Source organism: Sinocyclocheilus anshuiensis, unplaced genomic scaffold (assembly GCF_001515605.1).
Source record: "Sinocyclocheilus anshuiensis isolate Anshui unplaced genomic scaffold, SAMN03320099.WGS_v1.1 scaffold36, whole genome shotgun sequence".
Classification (NCBI taxonomy): Eukaryota; Metazoa; Chordata; class Actinopteri; order Cypriniformes; family Cyprinidae; genus Sinocyclocheilus; species Sinocyclocheilus anshuiensis.
In genome coordinates, this window is record NW_015554072.1 from 566,501 (window position 1) to 578,869 (window position 12,369).

Genomic DNA, 12,369 nt, shown 5'->3' on the forward strand with positions numbered 1-12,369 from the left:
CGTGTAAGGAATTAATGCCAGTCGAATGAATACCATACGTATTATTACAAAAATTGTATTATTATGGTGCCTTTTAGTATTTTGTAGTGCACCTGTCGCCATGATTACTTGGATCGTTCAGGTAAACATAATACACCCTTTTTTTACCTAAAGAACTGCTAAAATGTCTGGTTACACTGAGTTAAATATAATTTTATTATTATTATTATTATTATTATTATTATTATTAAAAATAACCACAACAACAACAACAACAATATTGGTCAGTTTTTGTATAGAAACATACTTGAAGCCAAAAAAAAAGTTCAATTTCCAATGTTTGATACAGTTACAGTTCATTTTACAGATATTAGCCCCATAGCAGGGCAAGTTTGTTAATAATAAAATTCTTAACCAACAGAAATAAAACCTCCGGGGGATGAAAGAGAGTCTAGAACAGGCTAACGGAAAGACAAATACATTACCGTTTACTGATTAGAAATATTAGCAGTCATTAGCTTCTTGGCTAATGCATACATGCACCAGCTGCTATTACACAATGTATTCAATATAAGTGCATAAAAGACTAAAAGCGAAGATTAAGCTGTCGACTAGAACATAAGCATTCTCCAAGGGCTTCGTTGACCACACTGCTATAGTTGATGATTATATTGACTATTCACAGTGGATACACTACCTGATCCGTATTTGACATCGTGTGAGTGAAGTCTGACGCTGTGGCGCGTGTTCAGCAGTTTGACCAGAGAGCCGCACGTCACATAGCTTGAGTCCAAATCACGAGCGCCGCACGGGGCAAACATCAGACATACTAAAATCAAATCCAGAAAGACACATATAACTCTTAATGGTCCCATTGTTACAGCTCGTGTCTATGTAGGCTACATCACAGAAGAATGGATACGGAGAGCCCCATTCAAACGCTGACACGCTTTCTAACCAATCGCATCATGACAAGTCCGAAACCGAGGAAGTGATCCACGCGCACACACGGAAAGCAGTGATTGGGCGAGGACGATGTGACGTCACGACATATTAATGACCGTTACAATATACAATATCAATATTATATATATATATATATATTATTATTATCTATCAATAGTACGTTCAAAAATAAATAAATAAATAAACAACAACAAACAAACAAACACAAAACAATAAAACCACTGTTTTTTTTTGTAATGAATTAATTGTATAACATTTCAATATATTCACAATGACAGCCTGCACGGTTCAACCGTTGGTTAAAATCTTCCTCATAGTCGCTTTATTTATTTACCTTATTTATTATGTTTACCTTATATTATTTATTTTATTATTTTATTTAATCATTTCCTTTTGATTAGCCAAGAAAGTGTAGTCCTAATTTAACACTAGCTACTTTTGAAACAGGTGTTTGAAACTAACATAGATAAGCACTACTAAAGTAGTGGGAAACTGGACTTTAGCCTCAAAATACCCATAGATACTGAGAAATAGCACTCGTGACAATATTACATGTGACAACTTGCCCCGGCCTCCACTACAACTTAATAAAGAATCAATGTTCACTAAGTGTTTTCCCACTACTGTTTGTACCGTTCTTTCATCAGGAGCCGTTTACACAGGATGCATTCTTGTGTTTAACAAATGCTGGACATATGAAAAAAAAATCTATCTATCTATCTATCTATATATATATATATATATACAAAAGCAGAACAAGACATGTTTCTGGAGTTTCATTGTTTTAAAGTAGAATGTATCAAATTTCTAAATGACATTACATCCCACTGTTTCCAGTAAACTGTTATGCTACAGTGTTATTCTAACACATAATGTTAAGTGATGCTATGCATATTATTGCTACGTCAGTGGCTGAAGTTGAAAGCACTTGAACGTGCGCAAACAAAGATCATAAACATGATACTTTATGATGTTTTCCTTATTTCTAAACGAGGTTAGGTGTCTTGGGGAAAACATTCAAAAGCCTCCATAGACACGTAAGCAAAGTCACCCCTGCTGTCTTAAAGGGGTCCTATTATGCTCTTTTACGAAGTCTTGATTTTGTTTTGGGTGTGTACTAGAACAGGCTGTTCGTTGCCTTCTCTAGTGCAGCTCAACCAGGTCTCGTCCCATTCATCGGTATTTGTGATGTCACAAATCCCAGAAAATATACGTTGTAGTCCAAACGAGTCGTTTGTTGTAATTTTTGAAAAGTGATTTCTGTTAAATAAAATATCTCCTTTTGAGTTGAACCGTGAGCTTTGTAACTTTGCAGATCTTTTTTATGCTCAAACAGCAACATTACAGACTAACTAAAGTTGAAAAAGTGAAAAAGCATAACTTAATACGACCCCTTTAAGTCTGTGTATAAGGATAACATTCAGCTTACATTCATAACATTGAGAACAGCAAAATCCTGGCTCTGGTGAGTATGCCTATATAGCCTAGTTTATTGTTGTTTATTAATTAATATCTGATTAAAAACTTTTATAAAGGTTCACAATAAGTTTATAACTTTTATCTATAAAATATCTATTTTCTAAAACACCACATTGTCATAATTTTATTCAGTCTTAATAATAATTATTCATAAAGTGTTTTCATAGAAGCACATATCGTGTTTTTGGTTGCCAACATCTTGGAAAAAATCGAATTATTCATTTTAAGAACAAATAAGAACACGATATCATGGTATGCATTGATCATATGGTGTAGCTAAATATCTATATTTTTAAATAAAAAATGCTAAAAATTGAAAAACATATCAAATATCCATTTAAAACATATATTTTTAATTTAAAAATAGATTTTGACATAAATCAGGAAGAGAAACGTTGAAACTGCACGGACCTATTTGTACACGTGTCGTTGTTTTATTCACACCCGGTAGAGGGCGCTGCAGCTCCGGAAAAGGAAATTGCAGTTTTATGTCTTCAGTCATTCTCTCCGCACACTGTTGGGATACATTGTAATGGCAAAAACCTCGCTATAAAATGGGTAAGCGATTACTACAGCTGACTAGGAGTATATCACAAAACTAATTATTAGTCCCTCTGAAATTATAAGACATGTGTGTGTTTCTTATTAATAGATCAAGCGGAGTAAATCTATAACCAGTATGTAACGTTAATCGGGCTGATGCGATTGTATACCATATGTAATGGACAGGCAGTGGCAGTTGCTCGTTAACACCGATGCAGTGAATAAGGAGGCAGACTTTTAGATCTGTCTTATTAACGAGCGGGTGATAAGCAGCTGAGAATCGCGTTTCGTTTCGTCTTGAAACAGATGATGTTGGAGTGATGTGGATTGACAGGTTGATTCAAGGAGCGTTTCCTGTTGTGTGAATGACTGGCTTTTATTATATATGGGCGTATCGATCCGAAGTATCGATATATCGATACTGATGCGAGTATCGAAAGTATCGATACTCAAACAATAAATATCGATACTAAGGTGTGTTTTATTTACCAGTGATTTTGTTTATTTAACAAAAAAATAATGCATTGAATTGGACGAATAACCTATGTTAGTAAATAATTGTGTAGGATAGAACTATATTCCTGCTCATCTGAACCAGTGTTGGGGGTAACGCATTACAAGTAACGTGAGTTACGTAATCAGATTACTTTTTTTCAGTTAACTAGTAATGTAACGCATTACTTTTGAATTTACAAGAGAATATCTGAGTTACTTTTTCAAATAAGTAACGCAAGTTACTTTTTTTCCAATTTATTGACTGACCGCTCTCCTGTCCCTATGTTGAGAGAAATCAGATGTTACTGCAGTTCTAAAACAAATATGAATATGCATTAACTCATCTCACTCACAAAAAAAAAAAAAAACAGATTCAGTATTCCTCAAAATGAATAAAAATAATGCAACTCAGAATATAATGCAAACCTGCAATAATTACGTTAAACAACACAAATATCCTTTATGTATTTAATCCCATTCTATTAACCAATGTCTTTGCTTCTGACCTTCGATGATCCAGTTCAACCATTACAATTAAGGCGTATTGAATGTTAAAATGCGTTTTAAACATAGTTAAGTGGTTATCATTACCCATTTTACTATTAGTAATTTAATACATTTCATAATTTAAAAGTTTAGTTCAGAAGTATCGTATCGGTATCGGTATCGGTATCGATGATACTGCCTTGAAAAATATCGGTATGGTATCGAAAACAAAATAAGTGGTATCGCCCATCCCTATTATATATGACTCGCATGACTGACACTTCTCTGTCTGTCTTCATATTGAAAAATTCTCTCTTTTTTTAGAGATTGGTTAATCGGTTTTATAGATATTTTTAACGGATATTTACGTTTCATTGGTTGTCAGTATAATTGGATCTACCCAAATGGCACCGTTTGTTGAAAATAAGACAAAACAACAGGTAAAGTATCTTCTTTAATACATTTTTTGTATAATTACTTAACATTTTAATAATATAAATGAATTACAGCAATTAATTTTCAAGTTAGAAATGCAGTTTAACCATTAGACGCAGAAATAAATAAGTAAATAAATAAATAAGTGACCTTTTGGCGCAGGCAAAACGGGTTTAATAAATAGCAACAATTTTTAGCATAAATAAAATGTCGTGTTAGTAAATATATGTTAATAAGATAATATTTAAATAATATTTTTTACATTTAGTAATAAATGCCAGCGTTTTATTAATATTACATTAATACAATCTAATAACATTTATAAAATTTAGATCCTTTAGTTATTATTAAGTCTAAATAGAATGAATTAAAATTCTGTTTAGCATAAAAATAAACAGTATTAATGAATCAGCGATTCATTTTCAAGTAGGAAATTAATAGCTTCACAATTAGATATACAGCCTAAAACAAAGATGAAAAAAGTGGCTTTTTAAGGTAAATCTTTATATAATGCCATAATTAGCAACAATTGTTATTATCAATAATTATTATTATTTATAAAATATTTTGTTTCATATTCTGTAGTGCGGTCTAAAGATCCTTTAGTTATTATTGTCAAAAAACAGAAATAAAAAAATGAACGAATTTCTGCTTAAAGGGATAGTTCACCCAAAAATGAAAATTTGATGTTTATCTGCTTACCCCCAGGGCATCCAAGATGTAGGTGACTTTGTTTCTTCAGCAGAACACAAATGAGGATTTTTAACTCCAACCGTTGCAGTCTATCAGTCGTATAATGCATGGCAATGGTAACAAAATCTATGAGAGTAAAAAAAACATGCACAGACAAATCCAAATTAAACATTAACGTAAACTACGCCAGAGCGCGTACACACCTCACGCACCGGATTCCGTGCGCGCGCTCAAAGACATAGTTGGACATAGTGGTGTATTAGAGGTAAAAAATGATATAAATACTGTTCGGTTTCTCACACAAACCGATCGTTTCATGTCTTAGGACATCAATGTGTCGTCACGAGCCGCAGGGTTTAATTTGGATTTGTCTGTGCATGTTTTTTTTACTCTCATAGATTTTGTTACCATTGCCATGCATTATACGACTGATAGACTGCAACGGTTGGAGTTAAAAATCCTCATTTGTGTTCTACTGAAGAAACAAAGTCACCTACATCTTGGATGCTCTGGGGGTAAGCAGATAAACATCACATTTTCATTTTTGGGTGAACTATCCCTTTAATGTAAAAATAATCAGTATTAATCCTAAAGAAAGCTATGGGTCGATCTCTAATCTAGTATTTTTATCTTTCATCAGCAAGGCGAGGAGAAGATGCCTCAACCCAAGGTGAAGCTGGTGGTGACAGGAGATGATTTTGGGTACTGCGAGAGAAGAAATCAAGGGATTGTGGACTGCTTCAAAACTGGTGGGATCTCCAATGTCTCCCTTCTGGTCAATGCAGTCTCAGCGGAGCACGCGGCAGACCTGGCCAAAAGGTACCAGAGCTGATTTTCTAACTACTTTTAATTTCATGCAGATAAATATGCAAATATGATATCAAAGTTTGAGTATCTTACATTTAAACAAAGTGTTACAACACCCTCCCGTATGACATGTAAGCCTTTTAAACCTATTGCCAAAGATAAGACCAGGCCTACTGATAGGGTGTATAGGTTAGATATAGATGTATAGAGGTTAGATGTATAGTTATTATAGTTAACTAATACATAAACTTGAAAAATAACTGAGATGAAATAAAATATATAAAAAAATTAATTTTATTACAGCTTATTGCTAAGAAAAAAAATGCAATTTTCATTTAGTTTAACATGATTTACTAAAATAACAATCACCAAAAACTATATAGACATACTTGAAAAATAAAAACGAATTTAAAAAAATACAAAAACACGCAACAAAATGACTAAAACTCTTAAGTGAAATTTAAAGGGGTGGTTCATTGCAATTTCACTTCTTTAATGTTAGTTAGTGTCTAATGTTGCTGTTTGAGCATAAACAATATCTGCAAAGTTACAAAGCTGAAAGTTCAATGCAAACGGAGATATTGTCTTTTAAAATTCTGGCAGTTTAATGCCTACAAACAATACAACCGGAGCACATGTCGCTGAGGTGAGGGGCGGGGTGGGACGGGACGTTTAGACTCGCGCTAGAGGTGGTTTAGCCAATCACAACACACTGGGCTAGCTAACCAATCAGAGCCCATCGCCTATTTCTGAGGGAGGGGCTTCATAAAAGAAGGAAATGATCGTCCCGATTCTCAGAGAAGGGACAGAGAGGAATAAAGGTAAATTATGTGAAAAATAATGCGTTTTTAAAAAAACGAAGCATTAACACATGTTAGACTGCACCCCATAAACACAATCAAGCCTAGAAAAAACCCAGTGAACCACCCCTTTAAATGAAAACGAAAAATCTAAAAAGCTGATTCAAAATAGTAATAAAATCTATAATAGTGTCTCAGTGGTTCTAAAATAACACCGCTTCTCACACACAGGAATCACATCCCCATTGGACTCCATGCGAATCTTTCAGAGGGTCTTCCAGTGTCTCAGGATCTAAAGGGCTCAACGCTCCTCAACAAGGATGGATTCTTCCATGGCAAGATGGGCTTCTGGGAAGTTTTGCAGTGTGGTCGGCTCAAGATGTCAGAGGTACACAGGAACACGCACTCATAAAGACCAACAGAAAGTCACATCACATGGGAGTGAATTCAAACCATAAAGCGTGTTTACATCACACTGTATAGCACTGTATTCATGTTATATAGTAGTGTCAATGGTTGCTCAAAGTAGAACATGAAAGGACTTTATTATCTTGCTTATAAGAGGGGTTATGACATTATGTACTCTTTAAACTAAAGTTTAAAGCAGCAGGTAAAATACACACCACTATGTAAATCCAGTAAATTAGAAAGAGAGAAAAACACATGTGATATGCACATATTTTACTAAAATTAAAAGTGTAAAGGTGTTGTATCTTAATTTTTATTACATTTTGTTTGAAGTTCACTATGTTAGTCAGGAGTGTTTTCACTAAAAACAGATGTAATGTACCTTTACATAACCATTTCCACCTTTTTCTTCTTTCTTTTACTAGAATTAAACATTTAAAGGGGTCTTATCATAATTGTTCTTGAAATCAAATTCTTTTTCTTGAAGCCCATTAATGTTAGCCGAGTGTTTGCACCAAAAACAGAAAAATATACTTTTACATAACCATTTTCCACCTTCTCTCTAACCCTTTTTTTATTAAACAAGTTGTTTAATAAAGCTTAGTTTCAGTAGATGGTCTTCTTGGACTGTGGAGGAAGCTTTTCATTGTTTTTGTTGAAAATGAACCTCTTTTATTTGCAAAGATCAAGAATAATACTTTTCATTATATAACCTCTAAAGTTTCAGACTTCAGAACTAAGCACAGCAAAACACGTTTGTCTGATTCTGTCGTGCTTAAGTTGTGTTGTGTTTTCTGTTTAAAAGGTGGAGGCGGAGCTCAGAGCCCAGGTAAATCGATTTTGTGAACTTGCTGGCCACGTACCCTACCATATGGACGGCCACCAGCATGTGCATGTGCTGCCAGGTAACAGTGGGTTCGTTTGAACGATCCTTTTCACCAAATAACCAACAATTCATGTACCACTACTGTTCAAATGTTTTTGGTCGATAATAATTTTTAAAAATGTTTTTGAAATCAGTCACTAAGACTGTGTTTATGTAACCAAAATACTGTAAATATTGTGAAATATTATTACAATTTAAAATGTTTTCAATTTGAATATATATCAAAATGTAATTTATTCCTGTGATGCAAAGCTGAGTTTTCAGCATAATTACTCTAGTCTTCAGTGTCACATGATCCTTCAGAAATCCATCTAATATGCTGATACATTACACTCACTGAGTACATATACTCAAGAAACATTTATTATTAATATCAATGTTATAAATAGTTGTGCTGCTTAATATTGGTGTGGACTAGGATTCTATTATTAATAGAAAGTTCAAATGAACAGCATATTTTTTTTTTACTTTATAAATGTCTTTGCTGTCACTTTTGATCAATTTAAGGTGTTCTTGCTGAATAAAAATAACGGTATCTTTTTATTTTTTTTACTTTTTACCATGCTTTTCAGAGGTGCGAGAGGTGTTCGCCCAAGTTCTCTCTGATTTTGGGATCACCTACACACGGGTCCCCATAGAACCCGGTCTTACATTTTGCACCTTCCTCCCGCCGCATCTGCGAGACTTTAATGCACAGGTTGAAAAAGATGCCCTTGAATCTATCGAGGTCTTTCATCGCTATGGAATTAGGTTTGTGAGGCAGCATTTTAAATGATCAGCACCTGGTTGTCAAGTAGAAAGTTTTTACAAATGTTTTAGGAAAATTACAATATCTTGTGTACTCATTAGAGCAGGTTTAGTTACATTTTAATAGTCTATAAATATGAATTTTGTCCTTCAGATACATTAGGTGCAGTATGTACACAACATGCATTAAATGTTTTTTCCACTTTTGCACTTTTGCCTGATGAAATCTAATCGATTACATACTGGTTTTGTATGTCCTCTCAGGTGGCCTGACATATACCTGGGCCTGAGCACTATGGGTAAGAACATGTCTGTCCCCAACCTGAAACGTGCTTTGGGCTTCACGCTGGAAGCTTCACTAGATGACGGTTTGACCTCCTCGTTGATACAGTCCAGTGATGCCGCGACTGACTCCTATCGTCCGGTTACAGCAGAGCTTATGGTGCATCCAGGATATCCAAGTCAGCCTCACCAGGGCGGATGTGGAGAAGGACCGGATGACTTCTCACAGTCTGCAGACCGACTACACGAGCTTAATACTTTGAGGGACCCTTTTGTGCTTAACTACTACAGGCAACAGGGGATCCACCTCTGTGCCTTTAAAGACTTTTAAACCCTTAGGTCAGAGTATTTAAGGTTTGGCAAACTGAATGTCTTCTGCTTTAAGGAAACAAGATCTTGACCCATACCTCAATTAGTCATATTACAGTATGAGTGCTTGGTTTGGGAAAGGCAGAAAATCAGCATTTGGTTTCATTGTACTGCTTCCAGAGCCCATACAAAACATTTTTGAAGCTGCTACTTCAAGTAGAGCTAAACCAACTGAATTATACTAATTCTTCAACAGAAACACAAGATACTATTAGATTGACCTGTTTTTAAATTGCTCAACTAGACATTTATTTTAATTGTAATTTTTTTTTTTAAAGCAGCTAGCCATTTCAATATAGAGAACTGTGTCCTTATAATAGGAAAGTGCAATTTTATCTGGATTTGTTTCTAAAAATGTTGCCTCATTTGAGCAAGTTTCTCTCAAATCCACATATTAATATTGCAGAGAACTGTAAAATCCAACAACAGTGCCATATTTATGACTTTAACGTACTAGATGAAGATTTTAACTCAACTGAACATGTAGCAATTACTTTATATATTTAAAAATCTAAGTTATTTTTGGGTACAATGTTTTTAATAAATGTATTTATGATATTTTTATGAACCTGAAATAAAAAAAAAAAAACAGTTAATTTTACTCTGGATTTCTTTCTGAAATTTAAAAATAGCTTTGGAACAAGTATTATGATGGTTAAAGTGATTTAAGATGAAAAATAAAAAATCATTATTATATGAGCACATAAATTTTGCTGCGCTATATTTTGTATGTACTAGTCTTTATACAGTCTATGGTACTAGTAAAGACTGGTGTAACGATATTCAAACCGAACCGAAATCCACAGTAACGTTACTTACCGTGATACTCTCTTGGCCTACGCCGCCCCCTGCTGAGACACTTCAAACGCTATATATGCCACTGATGGTTTTGAATTGCTTGAATCACTTTGGAAAGGAAAGTACCATTAAGGACAACATGAGCAGAACAAATCTGTCATATAGGCTACATACAATTATAATGAGAACAGGACTGTAAATGAATATGCCATGTTTCAGCGCGTTGTTATGGAAAGAATACGTCCACAGAGTTATATCTTCATGACTAGCACAGCCACTCACAGCCTTTTGTTGAACTGTAAGTTGCAATATTTTGTTTATATATATATATATATATATATATACACTAGTCAACATTTGAAGTGGATCAAGAGCTCATCAAAGTTGTCCTAAAACGTAAAACCAAAATGCGTTCGTTTTAGCACAACTTTGATGAACTTTTTTGATCCACTTCAAAATCAAATTAACAAAATGTTGGAAGGGCAAAAATATTTAAGTTGCGCTAATTTTATTGCTTGGGCTTAGTTGGGAGGACATATTATATTAAGTCTACACAAATATAGTTGAAAAACGGTTGAATGAACGGTTATTTTCAAATTCTGTCAACAATTAGCTATGCTAATGTCGACTAAACTAAAACTAATCCAGCCAACACTGCACGTGCATGAGCCTGAGTGACTTCGCGGGAGAAACAGCGCCATCTTGTCAAGTTCACGTGTCAGGTAAGTGCCACTAAATAAATGTTATTTTTTGGACTAAATTCATCGACAAAAACATACAGCATATCCGATGTTTTTGAGTGGATATTTAGAAGTGTTTTATAAGTCGTGTATCTAAAGAAATATGAATATTTAGGCTATGTTAAATGTATGTCAAGTTCACGCGTCAGGTAAGTGGAACTGAATTTGTACTTGGACTGAATTTATCAATACTAAGGTGTAAAGGTATTATTTAAAACGTATGTATTTATACACAAAAGTACAACATATATAAAAACATCGAATAGTCGTTGTATGAATATGTCTGAGGGAAATGAACTGTCTAAGTGAAGGGAAGTGCTCTTTCCTCTCGTTTAATCCATAAAACACTTCATGTCAAAAGCTGTGTTAATATAATTAATTGTAGGTTTAATTTTGGTGTTGTATGATATTTGTGTTTCCGTGACGTTAAGATATGAAGAGATCACGCGGTCTCTCTCTTTTATAAGCCATTGCTTACTACGACGAAACGTGTAATGTAAACCACAGTAATACGCTTATTTGAAGTTAACATGGGCGTGTTGAATGGGTTTTTGCGTGTGCAAACTTTTGCAATTGTCCCGTGAAGTCGACATTAAACGTGACTAACAACCAGGCTCTTTTCAAACGTGGCGGATTACACGGCGTTTCTGGTCTCGTGAAGGCGCTTCGGAGAGGAGTTCGTCGTTCCGAACGAGAATAAACTACTATATCCTTTCACAAGGCTGTTATCAAAGCAGACTGCGTATCATCAGTCAGTTCCCTAGGTAGTGAATCCCTAGATCGTGCACACGAGTCCCTGCACTGGTAAAGAGACCATGGCTTAGTAAACATTGAGACAATTGATCAATCAATTTGTAAAACGTCACCACTGGTATTTATCAACAACAGGCAGGCATATTTTGATATTATTTTAATGCTGTTTAAGGTAGACTTATAATATGAAATGTGCATGTTCTGTTACAAATCCGTGCAACTAATGAACAGTCAGCATCAATGCTCCCTGTGTTGTGCGATGGATTGAGATTTTTTTTTGTGCCAAAAAAAATGGTTGCTCTTCTGTTTCATCACAAATTTAATTAACTGGTATTACATTTTAAATAATTTAAAAGGCATCATTTCATGAGATAAACTGTACTTTATTTCTCCATCAGGGTGTGGCCAAAGGTTTCATTGGTGCTTTCTCATCATTGCAAGTTTTCAGATGCTGGCCAGTCATTTCTTCCAAGGCTCCAAACACTGCCATGTGACCAGACTGCTCCACTGCAACTACATAGTGTGTGTCTACTTTCAACACTAAGACTTAAGGTAATATGTGTAAAAGTTTAGAGTGTTTACTACAATTAAAATGTGCTTTATTGTTCTCAGTGGCATCTACGCTAATATTAGACTGTCTCATTCTTATTCCGAGGTCACTGTAGCCACCAGATCCAGTCTGTATCCAGATCAGATGGTGGAT

General features: G+C 34.6%; 2 protein-coding genes across 3 annotated transcripts in view; one reads left to right on the forward strand and one right to left on the reverse strand.

The window, feature by feature from the left end:
* Positions 1–959, reverse strand: part of LOC107668746 (stromal cell-derived factor 2-like) — a 2,793-nt gene extending 1,834 nt beyond the window's left edge. Inside the window, exon 1 of the mRNA XM_016460724.1 lies at positions 677–959. Within this exon, the coding sequence (XP_016316210.1) occupies positions 677–854 (178 nt within the window). The 5' untranslated portion in view covers positions 855–959. The remainder of the gene's footprint in view (positions 1–676) is intronic.
* A 1,952-nt stretch (positions 960–2,911) lies between these two features.
* Positions 2,912–9,886, forward strand: LOC107668745 (carbohydrate deacetylase-like). 2 transcript variants are annotated; one of them, XM_016460722.1, is made up of 6 exons: positions 2,912–2,982; positions 5,717–5,895; positions 6,915–7,071; positions 7,897–7,996; positions 8,550–8,727; positions 8,989–9,885. In XM_016460722.1, the coding sequence occupies exons 2-6, from the start codon at positions 5,732–5,734 to the stop codon at positions 9,335–9,337; spliced, it is 948 nt and encodes a 315-aa protein (XP_016316208.1). In that variant the 5' UTR covers positions 2,912–2,982; positions 5,717–5,731; the 3' UTR covers positions 9,338–9,885. The 2 variants fall into 2 exon arrangements, with proteins under 2 accessions (XP_016316208.1, XP_016316207.1); XM_016460721.1 differs by lacking the exon at positions 2,912–2,982 and adding an exon at positions 4,339–4,388 and having other exon boundaries at positions 8,989–9,886.
* The last annotated feature ends 2,483 nt before the right edge of the window (positions 9,887–12,369 follow it).